The sequence below is a fragment of the Lepidochelys olivacea genome, assembly GCF_965140295.1.
Source record: "Lepidochelys olivacea isolate rLepOli2 genome assembly, chromosome: 17".
In the NCBI taxonomy this organism is placed as follows: domain Eukaryota; kingdom Metazoa; phylum Chordata; order Testudines; family Cheloniidae; genus Lepidochelys; species Lepidochelys olivacea.
In genome coordinates this window covers 5,704,962-5,730,257 of record NC_140427.1, presented here as the reverse complement: position 1 = coordinate 5,730,257, position 25,296 = coordinate 5,704,962, and the positions used below count along the sequence as shown (strand labels likewise).

At 37.5% G+C, this 25,296-nt stretch overlaps 1 protein-coding gene across 1 annotated transcript in view; it reads right to left on the bottom strand.

The window, feature by feature from the left end:
• Window positions 1-1,364: 1,364 nt before the first annotated feature.
• Window positions 1,365-25,296, bottom strand: part of MED13 (mediator complex subunit 13) — a 79,438-nt gene continuing 55,506 nt past the window's right edge. The window contains exons 11-30 of the mRNA XM_084650880.1: window positions 25,046-25,130; window positions 24,557-24,678; window positions 23,367-23,457; window positions 22,938-23,152; window positions 22,255-22,451; window positions 19,775-20,682; window positions 17,480-17,647; window positions 15,384-15,607; window positions 14,554-14,743; window positions 13,404-13,869; window positions 12,360-12,579; window positions 11,458-11,649; window positions 11,025-11,248; window positions 10,273-10,415; window positions 9,822-9,980; window positions 9,531-9,716; window positions 9,205-9,353; window positions 8,818-8,991; window positions 6,897-6,997; window positions 1,365-5,510 (exon numbers count right to left, since the gene is read on the bottom strand). Of these exons, the coding sequence (XP_084507006.1) occupies window positions 5,378-5,510; window positions 6,897-6,997; window positions 8,818-8,991; window positions 9,205-9,353; window positions 9,531-9,716; window positions 9,822-9,980; window positions 10,273-10,415; window positions 11,025-11,248; window positions 11,458-11,649; window positions 12,360-12,579; window positions 13,404-13,869; window positions 14,554-14,743; window positions 15,384-15,607; window positions 17,480-17,647; window positions 19,775-20,682; window positions 22,255-22,451; window positions 22,938-23,152; window positions 23,367-23,457; window positions 24,557-24,678; window positions 25,046-25,130 (4,347 nt within the window). The 3' untranslated portion in view covers window positions 1,365-5,377. The remainder of the gene's footprint in view (window positions 5,511-6,896; window positions 6,998-8,817; window positions 8,992-9,204; window positions 9,354-9,530; window positions 9,717-9,821; window positions 9,981-10,272; window positions 10,416-11,024; window positions 11,249-11,457; window positions 11,650-12,359; window positions 12,580-13,403; window positions 13,870-14,553; window positions 14,744-15,383; window positions 15,608-17,479; window positions 17,648-19,774; window positions 20,683-22,254; window positions 22,452-22,937; window positions 23,153-23,366; window positions 23,458-24,556; window positions 24,679-25,045; window positions 25,131-25,296) is intronic.

The following is a 25,296-nucleotide window of genomic DNA, read 5'->3' as shown; positions in this document are numbered from 1 at the left end:
ACGTGTGACAGTCGCTCCTAGCGAACGTCAGGACGGAGGAGGAGGAGCTATGGGCGGGAAAATATTGAAACCAGCGGCGGGGCGGAAAAGCAGCGAATGGGCGGGACAACTGGCAGGCGCTCGGGAAGTGACGTCAGGCGGCCGCGGGCTTGAGCGTGGAAAGTCGTTAGTGGTTACGTCAGCAGCGGGCGTGAGGGTGGTCACAGAAAGGGCACGAGCCCAGCTGGCGGATTTCCGGGGTCAGTCAGAAGACGTGTCTCCCCCACAGCGCGTGAAGCCCGCGCGCAGCCCGCGGCCACCGCCCCAGCCAGGCGAAATAGCGTCTGACGGAGTGGCGTCAAGTCCCCGGCCGCGTGGGGACGTTACAACAGGACTCAGGTTTCGGGCCCAGGCGGGCTGCGAGGCGGAGGGGGGCGAAGCTCCCTCAGCCTGGGGGCAGCCCAGGCAGGATCGGGGCACCAGTGCACCAAAGGGTTCAGAGTAGCAGCCGTGCTAGTCTGTATTCGCAGAAAAGAACAGGAGGGCGTGTGGCACCTTAGAGACTGACAAATGTATTTGCGCATCAGCTTTCCTGAGCGAGACAGCTCACTCCAGCGGATGCCAATTCCTCCAAGTGACCCTTACCGCCCACCTACAGTTTCACTTCCTTGGGGACAGGGCCCACGCACGTGCTGAATGTTAAAAACGAATTGAACCCCTTCACACTTTCAGCACCAAAGCAATAAAGGGACCAGCAGCTGTGTCATCTTGGCCTAGGTGCTGACGGTTGTAGACACCCTTTTAACCTCCATACTAACTCTCCCCCCCCCCCCCCCAAAAAAAATAAGCTAAAGAAAAAACGTTTTGAGAGTGCAGTGTGGTGGCAGAACTGCAGAGTTACAAGCAGTTTGGCCATGGATGTTTCAAATAGGGGCGTTCTTTCAAACCTTTACAACTAAACCCTGACTTAATACAGCTCTGAAATGTCACTAGGCAGAAGAAAAATGCTGCTTTTAACCATCTTAATTTAAATGAAACTAGCCTAGAAACAGTTTCCTTACCTTGGCAAATTTTTTAATTTTTGCCTTTATTTTTCTAGTAGTTTACATTTAACACAGTACTACACGCAGGTGGTTCTGGTTTTTTTGGCCTCTGCTGCTGCCACACTGCATACTTCTAGTTCCAAATGAGGGGAGTGGTTGACCCGATCAGTTTGTAATGCTGATCTTCATAACTCTGTGGTTCTACTGTATAATCTGTCTATGCTACATCTTAAAAAGGACCATTATTTTGGTCATCTTCAACCCAAATCATAATAAGCCACAGCTCTTTTCTGTTGTATAGAGAGTTGAGGGTTGGAAATAAAGAGACGCCACAATCAAGGCTTCATGAATAATTTATTCCATTTGAATTTTTTTTTTTTAAAAGTATAAACTTTTTCATTTCCTCAATCACAATTTGTACAACTCAGTGTTTATGGCATTCGGCAGCAATAGTGTTTGTTCCTTATTTGATTTTATGTCATATTAAATAAGAAGACTTGGACCATTAAATGTGTCTGCTGAGTGAGACCTTAAAAACTCCCTTAAAGTGACCCAGCTGTTTTGAGAAGATTTATGAAACTGACATGTCCAGTAATGATGCCACAATTTGCAATTTAAACCCAATAGCTTTTCAAGGTCCTCAAATCCAGTTTATTTGGAAAACCTAAAGCTATATTAAAACTTCCTGAAAAAGTGACCCTGAGGATTATTGTAGGTCCCAAATCCAGTTTTACTGTAAATGAAGTTTCACTCCATTGAAAATAAAGAGTACACCCACAAATAAGATTTTCTAAATATAAGACATAGTTCTGATTCCTTCAATTAAGATGAAAAAAATTAATTTTTCCACCTCAGAATTTGTGTCAAGATAGTTTGTCATACAATTTCACGTAAACTGAGAAACTGAGTTCTCAGAGGAAACCCAGACCAAAACATTGTTTCATGTAACATTACATGGATAATATTAACAGACTGATATGCTATGCCATAGACTGTTGCGCAGCAAATTATACGGTGCAATAGCATTTAAAAAAATCTTTTCATCTATTAAATTTGAATGTTTTTAAATAATGCAACATAATATTTTGACAGTACAGTAACAACAAATAGTGCTTGATTAAAGACATCTGCAAATCTTTGTAGCAACACATGAAGTTAAAAGTCACCATAGAAAGTAAATATGAAGATGAAAAGAATATAGTAATAGAGTCATCTGTGCCATACTGACAGCTGAGCAAGAATATAGCTGAGGATTTTAGTGATAACTTTAATTTTAGCCATTTCAGAAAATGTTAGAAAGTTTTAAAAATTACAACTACTTAAAAAATTTAAGGATTGTATGTAAGTACACTTGGTGGCCCACTGGCCAAATAATAATGTGTACAAGAATCTAATTCATACAGCATTAAGTCCAGATGAGTGAATGGCTTGCATAAAGAGAGTATGGCTAGATTTTTTTGACTGGCTGGAAGGACACCATATGTGGCTATCATTTGAAATCCAAAATACAAAGGAATAGGTGAACTTATACAAAATACTACTAAACAGAGAGCTTCACAGACCAACACTAGGAACAAGCATTTTGAGAAGTTGCTGCTCGAACTGTCAATGATCTGTATAAACTCTGCTATAAAGCTTGCACCTTCTGATCAACTCTACTGTTAACTGGCTGTGACAATATTGTTGTTGTCAGTAATTAATCATGTCCACTTTAAGAGAGGAAGGGTTAATCATTACAAAGAAATTTGATTCATAAAAGGTGAAAGTAACTTATTTAGAAGTAAGCCAAATATGATAGTTACCTCCTTGGTGCCGGCAGTTTTGATATGTACATTGCTGGCAATGGATGCCACTGGGAAGTTAAAGTCTCCCAGTACAAATGGTTTCTAAAAACACTTCAAAAAGGGGGCTTCTGATATTTTCCTAGTGGTTAATTTATCAGTTTATATTTCTGACTGCATATGAAAAAAAACTTTTACCAGCAGTTCTTCCCTACAGTTGGGGAATTTCAGAGTACATTCATTTAACTATATAGTATGAACTGGACCTCAGCATTCAGGCAGCTGGCTCATTTATGAATACAAGTCACTGTCAGATTTTAAACAGCCCACTTCCAACAAGTTCCAAGCTAAAGAGGTGTGTTAACATTAAGATAGGTTTTGGAATCAGCCATCTGGCAACACTGAGCTAAAAATATTGGATGTAAGCTTTGAAAATTCCAGGCTTAGGAGCATCTTTTCCCTCAAAAAAATCTCAGCCACACTGAAAAGAAAAAGCTACTACTGAACAAATATGCTAGTCAATATGTGGTGTGTTTTAGCATAATCAAGAAAAATTAATGCAGAGACCCAAATTTTTTTTAACTTTAATATCAAAATAGGCTGACTTCTGATTGCAGTACTGTTATTTTGAAGAAATGATTGAAAAAAATCTGTCACCAATTGTACATTTTCTTTATACAAAATAAGACTGCTAATATTGTATATATAGAATATTAGCAAAGAGGTTATGTTTGTTCACATGAAGTGATATTTCAGGCAAATATTTTGTAGTTACAAAACATGATTTTCAGTAAGATACCAAATTTAGTTTTGTAAATACAAGTGATTTTTTGTCCTTGTAGAGGATTAACAGTGGGTGCACAAAGGGATTTTAAAACTGGCTCCTTAAAGACTTTATGGGCAGGATGGATAGTTCAAGTTGTCCAGTGAGACCCAGGTGCTAGGCTAACATGGGTTCTCACATCAGACTGACAGGCATCGCAAGAGTAAGTTTTCTGTCCGGCAGTCAGGGGGTGAGGAACAAAGGAAGAAATTGCTCACGAGCACCCGTAGGGGCCATTTTAGAGCATTACAGATTTGGCGTGTGCAAGTCAAGGAAGGAAGTGTTAGGTGAGGGGAAAATGGTGATTGTAGAGGAAGAGGCATATGAAAGTCCCATGACTCCCGAGTCTCTTCCTTAGGGAGGCCTGAGCCTCGTTGGCACATGCCTTGGCTGGAATCTGGAGGGGAAGTCCATACACTGGAGCCTGGGACCCTCACCACAGTGCCAAAAATAGATCAAAAAGGAAAAGGAAAATGCTTCTTTCACTAGTGGAATAAAATCTGAAAACCAGAATTCACTGAAAATCTATATACACCACATTTTAGTCAAACACACACCAATCTTAAAGTCAAGATTGACTGTTTTTGCATTTGTAAAATGGCTAGAGCTGGGCGCAATTTCAGCCTACAGGAGTCTTTGGGGCAATTTCATCTTATGTTTTTCTTTACCTACATGTTCCATCTGATTTGTGACTAACACAAATCTTACAGAACATGATGCAATTCCCACTATGCCAAAAATTCCTGGTTACCTACACTGGGTAGCAGAGATTCTTGTAGTAATAAATCTTTCCACAGTAAATGGAAAAGGTCTGAAAAATTGGCCACAGCCCTGAGCCATAACACAAAATTAAATTGAAGAGTTTATTCATTTTATTCTCACTACAAGTTAAACCACCTACAATATCACTTATATATTGCCATTATGTTACTCTGTAAAGGTGTGATATAAAATGTTGTAAGACCCGGTACCTTTTCAATTTATATAAACACAGTGAACTTCATTACTGTACATGTACTCTGCAACTACAGCTTAGCTGTAAATCCCCCACACACAATGGTATGGACATTAACCCCTCTATCCCCATTAAACTGTACATCAAGACAATACAAATTTACTGTCCCCACCCACCCCCTTACAAAAAAATAATACTCTAAAAGCAACCTACTGCAACTTTTAATTAAGACGATTACATATATTTTAGACCAATTGCTTTAAAGCAAGAAGGCGGTATAAACCTTCTAGGAAAATTTTTATAAAAGAGGTTAAGAAATATAAGACAATTTATACATTTAAAAACTTACAATAAATAAGAGATGCAGGCATTTTCTGAATACTAGGTACTATAATCCGATACAAGAACATCTTGATGTTCTGAAGCCATAGGTTGAAACCTATTGTTCCTCACGTCTCTTCTCGTCTCCATGCTTTTAATATTCATTAAACATGACTGGGTACTATGGCTCATTACTTTTCACAAATACTGTGACTGGGAAAAAAGGGTTAATTTTGCCACTAAAATGTTATAATACATTTTGACTGATCAATCATCATTCTGAAAAGAGTCCTGTAGAGTCAATGAAACAAAAGACAGCAGGATTATGTGCCCCTCAGAAGTCAAAACAATATTTGTTGGAAGTAACAAGAATTATACCCCATCACAAATAACTTGAACTGAGAAGAATTATAACTTAGTCCTGCAGTGAAATATCCCTTTTCCTTGTTCTCTTCTTGCAAAGTTCAGATGAAGATCACAGCATATTCATGATAAAGTTATACAACTGATTCAGCACCACAAAATGAACTGGGAGACATGACCGTCTGTCCTGGGTTGCGGGATCACAGGTTAGCCAGGAGAGTGCATTGTACTGTTCCAAAACAAACCTGTAAAGCAAAGAGACTTCCATCAAGCTATACACTTTCCATTACCATAATTTTCAGACAGTGTTCTACACACAATCTCACAACAAACCAACTTCTCCAACCGCTAAACATTTATGCTGTTAGAGTTAAACTAGCCAGGCTTATGAAACAGCTAGCCTTCAGAGTCACTCTTCTCGAAACAGGTCAACAAGGCTAGGCAAAACATTTTTTGTCCGCGTGGCAAAACAATCAATCAATCATGCTACCCAGATGTTCATGTCATTAGATTTAAAAAAAATCCAACAAAACTAGTTTATCTTCTATCGATGTCTTACATCTAATATGATTACATGCCTGCTCATCTCTGCTCTGAGCTCTTCCTATTCCCACAGTACCTCCAAGCCTCTTGCCTAACTGCTTCCTTGGTATCTCTCTTCCATTCATCAATGGATATTGATGGAGATACCATGGAATAGAGGGGGACGATCAATATCCATTGATCGTCCCCCTCTATTCGACATTGGTGAGGCCTCATCTGGAGTACTGTGTCCAGTTTTGGGCCCCAAACTACAAGAAGGATGTGGATAAATTGGAGAGAGTCCAGCGAAGGGCAACAAAAATGATTAGGGGTCTGGAACACATGACTTATGAGGAGACGCTGACGCAACTGGGATTGTTCAGTCTGCAGAAGAGAAGAATGAGGGGGGATTTGATAACTGCTTTCAACTACCTGAGAGGTGGTTCCAGAGAGGATGGTTCTAGACTATTCTCAGTGGTAGAAGAGGACAGGACAAGGAGTAATGGTCTCAAGTTGCGTGGGGGAGGTTTAGGTTGGATATTAGGAAAAACTTTTTCACTAGGAGGGTGGTGAAACACTGGAATGCGCTACCTAGGGAGGTGGTAGAATCTCCTTCCTTAGAAGTTTTTAAGGTCAGGCTTGACAAAGCCCTGGCTGGGATGGTTTAGTTGGGGATTGGTCCTGCTTTGAGCAGGGGGTTGGACTAGATGAGCTCCTGAGGTCCCTTCCAACCCAGATATTCTATGATTCTATATTCTTCCCCTGGGACCCTTACACCTGGAATTCCCTTCCTCTTTTGTTGCATCCAACATTCAGCCTCTTTCCATTAAGATCTCACTACTTCTAATCAGCCTACCTACAATATGCTAAAGTGATCCTATTTTAAAAAAAATAGCACTACTTCATGACTAAATGCATCTTTTAGCCACTCAGAGCAGTGTCTGATTTGTGTTGTCCTTCATGAAGCACTAAGCATACTCAGCATTCAATTAATAATGAATAAACCTTACAGCAAAAGAGCCAAGTTGATATGCTGCAATAAAATGTGGTTATGTAGTTATATTATTAAAAATATTCTGTTTCATTTTTAAGTAATAAACCATCAATACCTGAGAACATCAGAAGTTTGATTAGAGTCAAGTGGGTGGGAGTGTTTACTGTGGAGTAGCTCGTCTGATTGCACTGAAGGCACATGGAGGTGCAAAGAGGCCTAAAAAGAGAACAGGCACGTTATCAGACACCCTTGCATTAGTTTCAATTTAGACATCCCTGTTCCTTTACAATATATACACCTTCTTTGGAATTACTTCTTAACATCTGACACAAAGCGAAACAGTGCTTTAATTTTATGCATTCAGCTAGAACAGGAATCAGAAGAACCTACATATATTCTAATATCATGTTTTATTTTTTGATTAATGCATTATGCTAAAGTTATATAAGTATCTTAAGATAGGTTTCAGAGTAGCAGCCGTGTTAGTCTGTATTCGCAAAAAGAAAAGGAGGACTTGTGGCACCTTAGAGACTAACCAATTTATTAGAGCATAAGCTTTCGTGAGCTACAGCTCACTTCCTCAGATGCATATCGTGGAAACTGCAGCAGGCTTTATATATACTATATATATACTACATATATATACTATATATAATTGGTTAGTCTCTAAGGTGCCACAAGTCCTCCTTTTCTTTTTATCTTAAGATAGGATGTAAAGAATCTCTTCACCTACCCCATTTCATTGGGTTGGGAGATACGGCCAAGATCCCCATTTAAAAACAAACAAAAAACAAAAATAAAACAAAAAAAAAAAGGGACTGAAGTGGATGCAACTCCACTAAGTTTATCCACTTACCCCAGGGAAGTATTTGGCCCAGGATTTCTAAATGACATCTTACCAAGATTTTGCATTACTATTGCTACCCATAAAATACTGATACCTCTGTAAATCCTAGCAAACTGAAAGAATTAGCGCAATTTACAATAGAAAACAACTACACAAATGAGGAGGTGTAAAAAAAGCCACAAAATATTGTAACCTTCAGAGTTCTCATTAGATCATATTTTGGTACAAGTACAAAAGTTTTGCATATTAGAGTCTTAAACCAAAAGTCATACTAGCGTATTAGTAGCCTTCCTAAGCCAACTGTTTTTTATTAGCATACCACACAATGTCTGAAAAAGAAAACAGCAGCATCAGCATCCATATAATGGAACTTTTGCTTAACACGTGGCATGGGGGAGAGCTACTTTTATTCATCTTTGTTTCAGGTTAGACATATAATTTTGTTATATGACACAGATATGTATAATCCTAGATTTGAGCAACTCAAAGTTTGAAGGTACAGCAGAACTGACTTGATTGTGCCAGACAAGAAAATGGAAGTGACAACATACACATGATGTGAGAACCTTTTCTGGATAGATGAGCCAATGTCTACCTAGGACTATTCGCCACTTAAACTCTTACTTGAGGAAGACCAAAACAGAATATAGGTGTTATGCTTTATCCATGTCTCTGTACTAGACTACATTTTCCAAGTTTAACCAGGTAGTTATACTAGATCTTTCCTTTTTGCATTAAGGGGCAGAGGCAAATTTGAGCCAGGAATCTGAAGAAGTCTAGCCAAACGCTTAGTGTAACAACTCCTCACAAGATACAGCGGCATACACCTATTAAGAGAAAGAGTAAGCAAAGCTGCAGTTGCAAGAGGAAGGGGAACATCACTCTTGTGAAACAAATATGTGAAGAGGCTATTCAGAAGAGAACAACACTTCTGAACTTTTCTTGCTCCGGTTAAAAATGTCTCATTTTTGTAGAAAGAACAAAAACATGCAAACTGGACTGGTTTCTAAGGAAAACAAAAATTGTGCATCTCTCTTGGAACAAAGCTAAAATTACTGTATTCATTTGCTTTAAAAAAAGAGTTCAGAAGTCTAAAATGTTGCTATTCAGATCCTACATTACACATTTATCTCTAAATGCCCACTGAATGCTCAGGAAAAGCACTGTACAAATTGCTGAAGTACAGTACCTTAAGAAACAGGGGACACTGATTTTGTGCTTGAGGACATGCTGACCAAAACCACTCAGGCAATGGACCCGCTTTGGCAGTTGATACAAAGTAACCAAGGGCCAATGGTTGTTGCAGGATATTTGTTACTTCATCATGGGATTCTGTTGAAAGCAATCTATCTGTACCTTGACCCTAAAAGTTGACAAATATCAGGAAGAAGCAGAGTTAGTGACAAACTGGAACATTTAGTTATGCTATTAAATCTGCAGCTTTCCAAATTCTTGGATCAAATTGGATTGAACAGCTGAAGGGCAAGAGGTCATAAGAACCTGGTATTCTACAAATGTCATCCTAATTTGAGAAATCTAAATCGGTAAACTCTGGTATTTACTTTGTAATAGTTACCTTGCCCATTTCACCTCCATGGGGGTAATGGGATCCTGGTGAATGTACAGGGGATCCAGTAGGGGATGCAGGAAGGATATTAATAATATCAGGATCAAGGTCATCTCCAGTGTCTAACAAATCAAAGATACCCATTCCATCTGCTCCATCTTGAAAAAATGAAGGACAGTCAATTTCTATACCTTCATAAACACACAATATGAATAGATCTTGTTTTGAAGTCAACGAGTCAGTAGATTTGCGTTTAGTAACCTTACTCCCAACATACACTTTTCCCCCCCATAATAAATAAACACACACACACACACACACACAAAATCACTAACCGTTGTTTGTATTGAAGGCCAAGTCCAAATTTTCAGTGGTATACGTCGACGATGCTACTTGCACAGAGGCAGACGTAGGGAACACAAGTATATGAGTGCATGATGTGTCCTGTGGGGTATTCAGCTGAGATGTCTGCATATTTAAAGTAGTGCTGCGTCCAAATACAGACCCTGTTGACACGGAATCTTTAAAGATGGAAAAGAAAAAAATATATATATTTTCCTTGAATTTCATATTGTCAAGAGAAACAAGTCCCCATAACCAAAAGAAAGGAGCAGTTTTACAAATACCTGGCATAATAACAAAAGACCCTTGTGGTTCCATTGCCACCAAGCAAGCACTGAGAATGCTGGGAGAATCTGCAGCAGATATACCACACATCCTACACATATCTTTCAGTCTCTTGCTGAGGGACTGGAGGTTTCGGCGACTCAGCAAACAGCTCCAATCTAGGGATATTAAGTGATATTGATTTATCTACCCAGAAAATAGTTTGTTTTGAACTTTGTTTCATAGAGTAGAAAACACAAGGTGTTCAAAATAATTCATTTGTATAATGACTTTTCGTTTATACTAATCGTCAAAACCATTCAGCTGCAAATTTACAAAGGAATTGTCAAAACATGTAGTTATGTTTGTTTGAAAGGGTGGAAAAGCCAAATTATCAGACTATTTATCTTTGTGAGTTAAACAAAAGTCAAAGCTTTTAAACCAAGTTTCTACACTCAACAGCTCTATTACCTTTTAACTCTCCATGACCTATCCTTCCTAAACGGCCTATTACAACTCTCCATGGCAATGAACTCATCTGCACAAGTCCCAAGCACCATTCCCAGAGTTTTTGGAGACCAAGTCTGCGGGCAGAACCTTTTTTCCTACGAGCTCTAGGATTGTGGGAGGGGAGGGAGAGAGAAAGGAGGAAAAAAAACAGTAAATGAAAGATTTCTACTCACACTTAGAGCTAAAAGTTTATATATCTAAACGACTACTACTTATTTAGTGTTAACCTGATTATCAGCAGCAGACACAGGAACGGTGGTGTTCAGCCGCAAGTTTTTTTTTTTTGTATATCCTAAAACATTAGGCAAAGTTTACCTACTGAATTATGTAAATATTAAACATCAGTATAGTAGACAGTTTCTTTATTTGATCAGTCTTATAATACTGAAATCAAAGTGAAAGAAAGCTTGCTCTTGCTTTCCTGTATGATCAGCCTTCAATTTATATGCCAGTTAAACAAACAAAAACACACCACACCACAGAAAAACTGCATTCAATTCTACAGAAATGTAGTTCCACAACAGTACCCAGATAATACTGCTTATATTCAGCTGCTTGAGTTAGTTTTTCTATATAGAGGTTCCACAAAATTAATCAGAAGTCTCTATACAGAACCACTATCCTAGAAGAATTTTGATCCAGGAGAAAGGTGCGAAGTTCTGGAAATATTCAAGATACAGGTGCTGAGTGAACAGAAAAGTTTTGCTTCTTACCTGTTTGGTACATCGATATTAATTATGCACGTTTCTAGCAGTTCTCCATAGAGATCTGTGCATGACGCAAGAAGCCATCTTTGATCATGAGATAAACAATAGCCCACAAAAAGCACATTATATTTCTGTCCAGCCTCCCCAAAAGTTTCTCCTAACTCTGTTTGCTTGTCCTTTACAGGAGCCAGTATAAAAGGAGGTGTATAGAGTCGAATACACTCTGGTCTCTGTAAGAAATGCAATAGAAAATTTAAGCACCAAAGGACAGCTAATCATTAAGAACTATGATTCTTTAATCATTAAAAACAAAGACCATTTACCTAAAAAAAGATAAACAAGTCATGGAAATGTACATGCAATTCTGCCATTATTCCCTAAATGTTTACCAAAAGATCAAGTTAATCTTTAGCACTTTTTGTAACCTCAAGATACTCACATCGGGGCTCTTAAGCGCAGTTTCCATTGCTAAACCTGGGCCAAAACCAGTCAATGTTTTCACATTGGTTGAAGTTGGAAGTGGTCTCCGACACTGTGTAAATGCTGAAAATGCCAGAGATTTTAAATGTTGGGTGTAGATTTGCCTATCTTCATGTTTCACAGGTTGTAACAGGTACTGACACGGGACAATCTAAAAAAAGGATTGAAAAACAACATTACAACCAGTGTGTAATTTACACTGAAAAATTATTACCCTCTTCTCTTCAGATTTTAAGTGCTCTTTAAAAAAGTTCTTTGCTAATGTTTTTAAAATTACCCTCCATAATCCGGCCTCTCCAGTTCCATACAACTTTCTGGCTTTCCTCTCTCCATTCTGTTATAGGATGTGAGGCCCTTTCAAGCAGTCATCTCACTGGATGAGTCAGACCAGAAGTGTAAGCACCCTCACAATAAACGCCTGTCTCCACCTACAAGACTTCCAGTTGCCTAAGGTCTTTTATCACAACAAACGTCTGATGTCTGGAAGTCAGGAGTGCTGGATAAAGCTTCTTATAACTGTCAGTCTGGGAAGTAGGAATTACTAATGATGGGACATCCCAAGGCTACTTTTCTCCCCATTACCATTAGCAGAATGGGTCACAAGCTTCACTGTCTAATGCCAGACTGAAGTTTAAGGAGACTGTTACAGGATTAACTTTTGATAAGTGCTGCTGTGAGATACTAAAATGCTCTTGAAAATTTTACTGATACTTCTTCCCACAATTTAAACAGCAGAACAATTATAGATATTGAATCCAAAGGATTCAATTCACCATGAGGAAAATACTATCTTCTCCAAAACCAGCTGAAATGAACAGTAATTTTTACCTTAAAATTTTTTACTAAATGTTAACTACTTACCTGCACAGAAACTGTACTCCTGATGTTAGGAGGAAGAATCTGAACCATCTCGAGAAAGCAACGAAGAAGCCCAAGGGTCCACACATTGGATGAGTTGCTATGCTCATCTTTCTTTTCATACGTAAAAGGATCAACTATATAAACTACAATTGCAGGTGGATAGGAGACAGCATGTGAATCTCCATCTGTAGGCACTCCAACTTTATCACGATCCATAGTGCTGGAAGTTAATTTGAAACCAATTGCTATAAAAATTCTCTGTTTTATATAAAAGTATATCAGATTACACAGTATGTATTACATTAAAGAAATTTGATGGCACCCTCTGACTAAGTGAAAAGAGCTTCTTTGCCTTGAGTAAGATGTGAGGAATGATTCTATCACATCTTTACTGACTTCAGTTTAGTGCACAAACTCAGCGGTGTTGGTACCATTAACTTTTATTTTATTATTTAGCTCTGCAGTTCACCCCTCTCCATCACATGAGTTCATCAGCAATTTTCCCCATTGCTTCAACTGGTAGAAGAAGCAAGGTATCAACCAGTTCCCAATAAAAGCAGTCTATAAGTACAGCTTTAACACCAAACCCAGAATGTATTCAACAATGCAAGTTTTATTCTCTACTTTCTTCTCTCTTGAATATATAAAAAAACCCTGCTTATTAATTTGGTTGGAAGTAAACATTGTGAACATAGTTGCAGGGTGGAGGGGTTGCTATTTTTTGCACCCCAGCAGTTATTCAAATCTCTTACAAAAAAGTGATTTTTAGAGTTGGGACCCAACCTGAAAAACTGGGTTCCAAACCTTCAGAGTCTTAGGGCTGTAGTTCAAGCCAACCTTTATATAACAGTTCAGGCCAATCTTTATATGATACCTGGCATCTGAAAAACAGTAGCTTACATCTAACTCTTGTCATCTTCAATTTTTGAAGTGAAGATGTGAAAAAGATTAAAATAAAAACAAAGCATTGTGGTCAGTTGTGTGGGCTGTTTCTGGTTTTCTTTAGATGAGTATTGCACATTAAGAAAAAATACAACATGTTACCTTTCAGAGACTTCTGGGTGTGGCTGTGGAGGGGCAGATGAAGTTTCCCCAGATATCCCAGCTGCTTGAAGAGCTGGTTGTTGCTGCTGTCCCCCTGTCTGTCCATTAGGGGCTGTTGTCGCCTGTGTAGGCAGGGAGGCAGAAGTAGCACTGTTCATGCCGCTGAAAGGCGGAAACGAAGAAGGTTTGTTTGTTGATATCCCACTGCCTAAGTTGGTGGCAGAAGATGAGGGGGCGGTAGTGGTCAAAGTTGAATTAGTTGTAGTAGCTGCAGAAGACACGGCACTGTTTGAAGTCACTGTCATGGTGCTACTGGTAGCAGCTGCAGAACTGGATGATGGAGTGTTGGAATTTCCAGTGCTTCCTGCGACCAGCGGCTGAGTGGATGCAGACTGACTTGTGGGGGGAACTAGATTTGGCTGAGAAAGTAGAGAATTGTCTAATGGCTGAGAAGCAAGATAAGGACCTAAAACAGAAGAAGTAGAAGTTCATTAAAAAGTTGGAATTTAATTCTTTCAACCTGATATAAAAGACCAATAAGAAAAAATCTAGTAATTTTAGCATTGATTTTTCTTTGTATCTTACCCAAAACAAATGAGAACACCAACACTTAGTTTTCCGATTCAATTTCTAGAACAGGTTCACTCCACTCATCCCCTTTTCATAGATAATTCACTAACAGATTTTGGGGACTAATCAGAACTCTGGTTGCAGTTACATTAGAATTGATCTGATACCTGGGCAGCAAGCCTAAACTAGTTACCATACAAATGGTCACCAGGATTTATTGTGAAGTAATTGTTTCATATTCTCTGTGTGTATATAAAGTCTGCTGCAGTTTCCACGGTATGCATCCGATGAAGTGAGCTGTAGCTCACGAAAGCTCATGCTCAAATAAATTGGTTAGTCTCTAAGGTGCCACAAGTACTCCTTTTCTTTTTGTGAAGTAGTCTGACAGACTTGCCCTGAAGACTTTACCTGTGGCTAAGAAGTCATTTTGAGAGTGTGTCTGTATGCAATTTTGTCTAGGATTTTTGCAGACAATATTTGGACAGTGTGCTACATATATGCTTTCTCGTCTTTCACCTCTAGAATATTCCTATAAACAACAGAATCAGATGAAATAAGGAGAAACAAAAATATTCAGTACCCAGGTCATATCTGCAAACTTGAGCATAGAGCTTGAGTTTGGAAAATGCTTCACTGTTGGCATTAGCTGCCTGAGAGAACCAGTCTGTGACCGACTTTTCAGAAAGTTTCTTTGAAGCAGTGGATCCAACTCTCATGATCCCATCAGAGAGCAGTTTACAGATTGGTCTATGCTGACCAAGTCTGCAAGCCTGAAAAAAAAAAAAGTTAAAGATAAAGGTAAAATAAATAGAAATAAGACAGTAATGAGTTCACAGACTTTCAAAGTTGCAAGGTATGACACATGGAACTCACCACAAAGAGATAGCTTTATGTTTGTTTTGGGTTATTTTGCATGTTCAAAAACACACCCTACAATTTGGTTATCACATACATTGAAAGGATGCTTTATAATTCTAGAAAGCTAAATGGTTCTGCAATATGCATACGCTGATGTTTTAAGGTTATCAACAGGTTTACCTAAGTGTAGGAAAATAATCTTCTTAACCATAGCTCAAGGAACACAAGTGTTTAACCTCAATGAATTAATATTTGGTAGCACTTATTTAAAATGGTAGTACACAGTTTTACCACTTGATGGCATTGATAAAATAAGAAAATAGCCTCTTGAAAAAAGCTACGTCCAAATAAGATATTGATGGAGCACCAGGATGTGCCTTTATCTTCCAAATGTCTATTTCTAACATCCATTTTAGAGGCCTCATTGAGATGGTACTCCGTGCAAGAGTTTCAACATAATTTGGGATCCAAGCTTGACAAAATGACTGACTATACACTAATAATATGCTTGAGACTGTCCAATTACATTGCTGTCCCTCACACATATTGTACCTCATATACTGCAGTCAGATCTCTAAAGAAGCTTTTTGCTCCATTCAGCAGGGCCTCATTCTCGGGACACACCACAACATAAGCAATGTCTCTTTGAGATCCATAAGGTTCCAACATCAGCCTCTCCCAGTATGGCAAGGCAAATGGAGACAGCACCAGAAAATCATAATCGTATCCCAGCAAAAATGTTGGAATTGGCAGTGGTTCTGGGGACTCATCAGTTCCTAGATAAAGAAAGAAACATTTTCCAATATATTAAAAGGAAAACAGGAATCTAGCAGAATCAATATATTGCTTTTGGCAAACAGGAGTGAATAGAAATACTCATTTTCATCACTATCAAGAGGGAAGCCGGTATTGATAATAAATCAAGTTCTCTTTGCCTTAATAAGCATGTGTAAGGCATGCATGATCTAGCCCTATATATGAGTCAACAATTTTTTACTGCTAGCTCCCAAGTCCACAAGAATAGATTTTGTATTATTATGTAATATTTGTATTGCCAGGGTGGATAAAAATCAATGATTTTTTTAAAGAAATTGAAAATGGATTTTTGGATAATTTAAATACATTTCTTCTTTTAAAAAATAAGCCTATACAAAATTAAATTTAAATTTATGACAACCTATGTTAAGACGCCAATTTACTATAATCTATTAAAATAATTTAAATTAAATAAAAATAATATTAAGCAGTACATGTTTGCAGCACATGTTTGCAGCACATGTTTGCAGCCAAAGTCAAAGCCACTGAACCGATGGCTACTGACAAAGCATCTGAAGTAGGCTGAAGTGCTAATCCAGCTTTTGACACCAGCAGCTTCTCCTGCAGGTGCAAAGGGAATATTTTCGTCATTTCACTTTATTTAACTAGTTCAGTTCAACCACTACTTCATTCAAAAGTTAAGAAACTAACTGACTGGGAGTTGGGGGCGGGGCATGGGGGGGGAACCACGACAGGAAAGCTTGTTTTCCTCTTCCAATCTATGAAATCTATATGTGAGTGGAAGAGATCTACTAATTCTAAAATCTTTAAGGACATGATGACCACAAACAAATCAGTTCAGTTCACTAACTACAGACAGCACTTCCTTTGTTTAATAAATCAGTTAGTTCTAAATGCAAAAACATGTTTTGACAGATTTTCTTATTAAGTATCCAGCACACTTACAGTAGTTTTAACTAATAAAGTTACAATGCTGCTTTTGCACATTTTTAATTTAAATTCGATTTCTCCCCAAATACAGCTTGACACATGAAAAGTTTTTTTAAAAAATCTAGTAAATATGAATCCACCTATTTGCTAACATAATAACCATTATAAGTGGTCCTCACCTCAAACAGTTTATAAACTAATTAAGACATGATGCAACAATGGCATGTGTGTCAAAGAGAATGGGGGAAGAGGACAGGGAATGCAAAGCACATTAGATATGTGCATGGTTAGATACCATTTATTATAAATATAAGAAATCTGGTAATAAAAGGCCATCCCTCTTCCTTGTAATGAATCCAGTACTGTCTGAATGATTTATCGTGGTAATATGCTAATATCCAATAGACATTAATAAAGCCACCAGAATTAAGATACTGGGTTGAACACATAACATAAATAGTATCTCTGTACATATGATTTCAAAGCAACGCTGTTCTGAGAGTTTGTAATTGATACAACTGGTCTATTTCTTACCTTCAGTCCATGACTCTACTGCCATTGATAAGATTCAGTGTTTTGTTGTTGTTGTTGTTTTTTGTTTTTTAAAAAAACCACCACAGAATTACTTTAAATATTCTGGTTTCTTAATGTCAACTGTTCATTCCAGCTCCAATTCCATCACACTTTAAATAATAAACTTCATGTAATCCTTCATTCATAGACATTACAATTAAGTGAATTCACATATAGTGCTATTTTAAAACAATTCCTTGTATATTAGAAAGGTAAATATTTTGTGTGTGTTGTAAAGGAAATAATACCTCTAATCAACTATTCTCACCATTTTAAATGTCTTTTGGTTGAATCACATCTAAACATTCAGGTTTGGTAACCTATACCAAGGACAAATTAACGAATGGGAATCTATACAAGTAGTTTACCATAAGAGCCTCGGCCAGCCATTTTGTGAAACTGCTGCCATGTGAGGGGGCCCTGCACACCCCAAGATCGGACTATTCGCTTTTTCTGAATAGCATCCTGAAGAACTGGCTGGAGTGACAGGAGCATGCGAAGGATATCCTGTGAACACTGCATGCTCACATCCACAACTGAAAGAGAACAAAAGAAACGTCATCACAGCTTAAATAAAGTTATCTAAGAAAAGAATTGCAAAGAGTTTAAAAGGTCCTAAGTTGAGGTGAATTTGGGGGTTTTAAACAAAAAGTCACTTTCTTGAAACATATTCTGTTCATGTAGGCCATACCATATTATCGTCAGGTCTTTCACATAGTTGAGGGATAACTATTAAAATCAGAATAGCAGTTCTGCTATGCTTTGATTTTCCAGTCTGTACAACAGTCTCTTCCTTGAAAACTTCAGCTCTCCATCTTTTATCTTTGTCTAAACTAAAAAACTAAATTACACCTATAACTCAATTGTTAAAGTATTCAAAATATCTGTACTTCTCCCTCCACACAGATGTTTCGAGGGAATGCCAACCATTACTGCTTTCACAAAGTCTTGGGGAAAATCTTGTAAACAGTATTCATTATTTAGCCAAATTTGTCAAACGTATTAGCTGTCTGTGACATTCTAATAAGCATAAATTTGAGAGTTAAAAAAAACCCCTAAAGCTTTTAAGATGAGGGTTAGAATTTTGTAGCCTCCTTCTAGTGAAGCATTTCACCCCCTCCCCCTTTATAAATATTTCCCAAGAGAACATAAGCCTCAGTATTACTATGTGCCTCAAAAATATTTTGATTTGTCTACATGAAAGCTTCCCAAACTTGAACCACCAGTGATCCCACAGCACTTGCTGGTGGTTTGTAGAAAGTTGGCTGTCCTCCTCCTTGCTAGCTACTTTAAACTGAATTTAATATTGCCAGAATACCACTTTTCTATGTGAAAAATGGCTGTAGTCACCACAAAGACGTTATAAGATCATTAATGGAAAGAGAGGTGGGTCTGAGATTATGAATGTGAGGAGAGGTGAGACAGTGGATGAACATGATATCTACTCTTGGAAAAAGCTTCATGATCTATTATATAAAAGCTGCATTATGTTTTAAGAAAATGTGTATTTCACAACAGACACTAAGTTTGTTACTGAATTTTCAAAATTATTAGTGTTAAGTAAAGTAGGCAGCAGAAATGATAGCAGCACCACATATCAACAGTTTTGCTACTGATCAATGGCAGCATGCAGATTAAGATGTGTGAATGGGTTGAAACAAAACCAAGCTTCCATTAAGAATAATTTCTGTAGGAAGGGTCATGAGTAGAAAGCAATGTATCTTGATCTCTAGCATACACAAGTTATTCAAAATTCAGGCTGCACAAAAAGCAAAACAAAAATATCTGTGCATAGGGAAACAGAGTATAGGACTTAAGTGTTCAAAATAGGCAGAAATGTGATAGTGACCTCTAAGTATAAGCAGATCTCAAATTTCTTTGATTATCAATCATGCCACTAGGCATGAATGAAAAAAGATGCAAAATAAAAAAAGGTTAGATTTTTTACCACTGCAGATAGAAGTGAACATTCTTTTTAGAGAGCAAACGTTTGATTCTTTACAGATGCCAATTAATTTTTGCAAATCCAAATTCTCCTACAATACTTTAACTTCAGAAGCTTCTCACCTCCCTCTTCTCCACCTTCAAAAGTGAAATTAAGATACATATTCCCTTGTTATTTCTATTTATGTAGCCTTTCATTCAATTTCTACAGAAATTAATAGAATGCACAGAATCTGTAAAGTATCCATCGTATGTATCCCACATGTACCCAAAAAAAAAAAAAGACTTCAAATTCCAGTGAATCACAGTCCCTGCTTGGAATGTGAAGTAATACTATAAACAACTGCTCAGTATCACCTAGGTTTCCTAAGATTCTGCTCAGTGCTTCATAGGTAAGTTCCCAGAATACCAAATAAAAGACTACACTATATAAAATGCCTATACTATGGACATCCAGACTATGGGCTTGCGCAACATTTCAAATCCATACGGCAGGTATATGGCTCTTTAAAGCTGGGCAAAGAAAACCTAGTTAATATACTGATTTAGTACCTAAAAGGCCAGAGGCTAGGAACAGAGCAGCAATGGAAATTCACTCAAGTGTATACGTAATGGGAATAAGTCAATTGGCAATCTTAACTCCCCCTACTCTTCATGCTATCAGATGCTTAGAAGCAAGACAAGAAACAGATTTGCAGAGAAAAAGCAAGTATATTTACCATTTCTTTTTGACCAATGATGCAAGCAAGTACTTTTCACAAGTGCTTCATCAACTTTTCCTCCTGACATATTGTCCATGAACTGGCGCCCATGTTCTAACGCTAGGTAGCAGTCATTGCAACAATCCATTTCTTCTACACGTACCAGATTGTTAACTGCACCAAATTTGGGTATAGGATCTTGATCTGCTGCTCCAAATGGTGAAAACAAGTTGGTGCACTGATCTTGCAGCAACAGTATTAACTCATCAGGGAATTTCTCTGGTTCTTTCAGGCCTCGCTCAACAGAAGTAGCTCTAAGAGCTTCAAAACGTTTCTCTGCTTCTTTGCCACACTCTGTATTTCGCCCAAGGATATCCAATTCATCTTCAAGAAACAATCCAGAGTTGTTGCCAAACTTTCTATTCATGACAGCACTGAAGCCACAGGTACACCTATATTGAGCCTCTTGTGTTGGATCTGGAATGTAAACTCCAACATCAGCACCTTTGATGTTCATGTTGCAGACACAGATGCAGCAGCTATCAAAGTTACAGTCTTTGAACAGATTCATTACGGACTCTGAAAGGATGAGATTCACATAGAGACTGTGCGCCTCAGGGATGGATGGTACAGTTGCAGGTTCAACTGAATTTAGTGGTCTACATGTTGATGGTGTGGACGCTGGTGAATACAAATCAGAATTTTCATATTTGACTGAACCTTGAGCACTGGCAGGTCCACCAGCTCCACGAGGGGTACGAGGTGTCCTTGGTGTTCTAGGAGTTGGGAACCGAGGAGTGGAAGGAGATGGGAGAATTCCTGCTCCACTATTGCTGGGAGGTGCACTACTGGGCGGCATCCCAAATGGAGTATGAGTTTGTGGCGTGTAGGCAGGGCCATACTCTTGATCCATAGTGCTTCCATCACTAAGAAAAGCAATAAGGAAAATATTTTTAAATGGAGTATGTTTTTGAAACACAAGAATATCAAATTTTAAGTAAGCACTTTTCAGATTCACATTTCAAAAAAAAAAAAAGGTAGTAAATATTAGCGCAAAAATTGCGATCAAAATAAAAAAGTTTGGGCCAATTTGTTCTAAATGACTATGCAGAACTGTTCTATATATTGACAGGAGTGCTAAAAACCCAAATAATAAAAAAAGCATCTGGAAAAGAATTCCGATTATAGCCAATATTTTTATATACATACGCAGTGTGAAGTGCACCTTTTCCTTTTCACACTTTGTTAATTTTAAAAAATATGGTGACGTGTATCCATAAGAAAATACACTGGCTTTACCAGCAGCAAACTCTGCTGGATCAGTGAGGGAAGTATCACCTGGAAATCTTTCAAATTTTCTTTCCCAGTCAGCGAAATGTCTCCAAAGACTTATCAGGCTAATGAGACCTGAAAACATTGCTTCTACACAGATCTGACCCAAATAGAAGGAGCCCGTTGCACTCATGCTGTGGTTTAAATTATAGTTTGTGAACCAACAACCACCTTTTAAACAGCCCATGTTTCCTAATCCACCTGCAGAAGGTGCACATGCAGAGGAGCAGGGCAGAATAAATATTCCTCAAGGAGGAGAGAAATAAAACATGGTTTTCTGAACGACCAGTCAGTACTGAACGCACTTTATAGGGATGCTCATTTCAATACAACTACTGCTAGTAAGGGTATGGCTACCCTACAATTAGACACTCATGGCTCACCATGCCAGCTGATTGGGCTCACTGAGCTCGGACTAAGGGGCTGTTTAATTGCGGTGTAGATGTTCAGACTTGGGCTGCAACCTGAGCCCGGGGACACTCCCAATGTGCAGGGTCCCAGAGCTTGGGCTGTAGCCTGAATGTCTATGCCGCAAAAATCAGCCCTTAGCCTGAGCCCAGGTCAGCTAGCACGGGCCAACTGAGAGTTTTTAATTGCAGTGTAGACATACCCTCCATCACAAGATGTCACATCAGGCACTGGTTTCTAATTGTAAAGGACAAGGAAATGAACATGGGAAGGGAAAGTTTTAAAATACACAAATGTCCTGCTCAACACTAGAAAAGCTTATACTGATTAAGAATTGAATTCTTGTAAACAGCAAGAAAAGCACCTGCTAAACCCTTGTAGTAACTATACCACCACCAAAAGAACATGGAGTCCCAGGCTGGTATTTAAGTCAATTGTTGCAATTAGATGAATACCATCAGGTTTCCCTAAGAAACTCTTAAATGAGACATGAATAAAATTTACATAGTTAAGTAAAGTAGCTATTTTAAAAGAGGAAATTTCTCTATTTAGATAAACTAAAGAAACTTGTGATTAAAAACTGTATCAGTAATTTAAAGACTCTTTAAATGTTTTTCACTATACTTTCGAAATGGAAAAGCTATTCATTACATTAAAAGATATTCTAGAATGTGGATAATTTTCATAGTTATACAACTGTAAAAAAAAAAAAAAACACAATGAAAACCTATTTATCGTTCACTGGCACAAAAGCATACCCCTCTTTGATGAACGGCATGGTGGGTCCCGGAGGAAGTAACTCCAGTTTTCCAACAGTCCAACTCTGACGGTAAATGCAGTCCTCTGGCAGCTTGATAGGAGGGAGACACTGGCTGGGGAGAGTCTTTAGTGGGGCAAACATGGAACACCCCACAAAAGCCTGACTATTCTCAGGCTTATAGACATAGGAATAATCCTAGAAATTAAATTAAAAAAAAAACAAAAACACTAACCAGTAAATATAGTAGATTATATAAATCCGGCAACAAAAATGCTACTAAGACTAAAGAAATCAATTAAAAACTTGTTACTAATTTGATTAATATTCTTCTGCACTTAGTCCATGCAATTTACATTTCTACACTTAAAAGTAAGCACAACATTGGTATTACAACTGATTACATGCTGAGATATACACAAAGACCAGGGCCTGTAATTTTAATATATTTCTTTAGTTTACTTGTGACTAACCAAAAGAACAGCTCAGTGTAATTCAGTATATTTCAGAAGCGAAATAATGGGTTTCACTTAACAAGACACTTCATCCACTTCTTGTCATGTAATAAATAATTAGTAATACAGGAAATATGGTGAGCTTACTTCCTATTAAAAATTCTAGAAATATTCAATTTATTTCTTGAATTTGGAAAAGGTATTTATCAAAGTTATGAACATTGCTTACCTTGATTTCAGAAGGTTTTGGACTGCAGAATCCCTCATCTACTTCAATTCTGAACTGAATGCCTACACTAGAGCTATTCCCTTCAAGTATAGTTCCTCCAAGTGTAGCATCCATATTGCCATATTCCTTATTGTTCATATTCATTGGTGAAAACCCCATAATATGTTGTTCCAATGATGGTGGTGTTGGATACATTTTATGAAGATCTGCAGTACCTGTTTCAGATTAAAAATATACTTCAGAGGTTACTCCAGGAACACATTTGTTTATTATATATTTCTTTCCTTTTCATTTGTCTTACACAAATTTCAAAATTAAAATTTGCAACTGTACACAAAAGATAATTTAAAGGTGACATTTCTGATATTAGTAAATTAATTAAGGGAGAAAACAGAAAGGGGAAAAAACAAAACAAAAACAAAACCTTACTTATGCATGACAATGGGTCCAAATTTCCTGCTTTTGACTCTTTGCAGTTGGATTTGTCATCTGAGCCATTCACTGTCCTTTTAGATCCAGGCTATAGGAGAAAAAAAAAAGTTTAAATTCCCATTTGAAATGTTTATTCACAGCATTATAATACCTCAACCTTGAAAAATAAAAAGTATAAATTTCCCCCCTTATTAAATGCCTACTGTTTAAACTTAAATCTTACTTAAGGAATCATAGTCTAGTATTTCATTTGTTAAAAGAACATGAGCACTGACCCAATAGTAAGAGGCAAGCACTTACAAGAATATGCACTATATTTCCTTATCTTTGCCAAGAAAATAAATGAAAAAAGTGCCAGTTAAATATAAAACAAAATAAACCTCACAGGACTATACTGAAAACCTTGTTTGAGAAGGGATAAATTTAACCAGCTGCTTACATCTTTATGCTCCTTATACTATAAGTAATAGCCAATTGCACTTTTCATTATGAACCTTTATTTTCAAGAGATTATCTCAAACTTATCCATGTTCTCAGACAAGCAACATTTTTCCCCTCCCCACAAAAATGTTAAAAAGCACTCTCCAGTTTAAGATAAAGCTTGTACTAGTTTCAGTTGCTTTTAAGAGGTTACTGAGATCTAGTCTACACAAAGACTTTGTACTAGTACATGTCAAATAGGTGTGTGATTTTATATAAGATTTAAGTTCCACCTGAGACTGCAATAAAATTATTCCAAGATATTAACAGCTACGCTGAAATGATTTGATAGAAGAAAGCCCACTTCAAAATTTCCCAAATTTTTCACGGTTTTAAATATTAAAAAAGGTATATTAGTGGGTATGTTGGCTAAACAAGTAGTCTAGGCTGTAATAAGAATACAGCAGTGGTAATAATTATAATGTCATAGGTTTAGCTCTATGTCAAAGGCAAGTACATTCTCTTTGCCCAGTAAGGATGCAAAAGTGAAAAGGTCAGTCAAAAGTCTTATTATGTATTATACTTTTATATTATATAATAGATTTATTAGATTATCAGAAGTTATACATTATATACCAGTCAGTCACCAGGGGAAAATGTATTTTAAAAGCACATAAAATATATATTTTTCTTCCGGCACAAAACGTACACGTTTGAACAATTTTTATCTAGCAGCTGCTTTTACTTTTGCAAACCAAACCACTTACTGTTAGTTCATCTTCGTCAGAGTTGAAGAGATTGTCAAGGTCAGTATAAGAGACTACCAAGTCTGTTTCATGAAACAGGCTAGTTGATGCAGTGCGAGCGTGAGCAGCAATACGTTGTGCATCTATAAAGAATATGAACATTTTAGGCTCACCTTAGCATTGTAGATACGATATATTTATTTAAACTGGGATTTCTTTCTTTTTAAAACTATTCAACTGGAGAAATCCAGATGCTATCAGTTCTTACTGAACTAGCATATGCATAAAGTGCGACCCCTTCACTTTTCACTAACTTACTTTAAAACTTTATATCCAACGTATTTTTGCAAGGTTCAGTAGTGAAAGTTACCTTACTAAGTAGCTTCTGAATTCTGAAAAGATATAACTACACTTTGAAAGTTGCATGAGATGTTACTAAAAACTTCTCTGCATTCTGTTATCCATTCCGTAAGTCATTAATATATTGCATTTTGAAACAAACATCTTTACCTTGCTTGACAGAAGGACTAAACAGTGACATAGCATCTTCTCCTTCATGGGATAAAACCGTAACATTAGCGGTCCCATCTTCAGCCTGAAAAAAGCAGCACAGGTGATATATGGAAGAAGACTGTTTTAAAAAAACCCTATCTATATTATTGTATGTTTCTTGAAACAAAAGCTCACTGTAAGGATTATTGTTTTGGTTTTGATATTTACACGGCAAGGATCTGTAAACATGTTAAAACTTCCTAAATAGT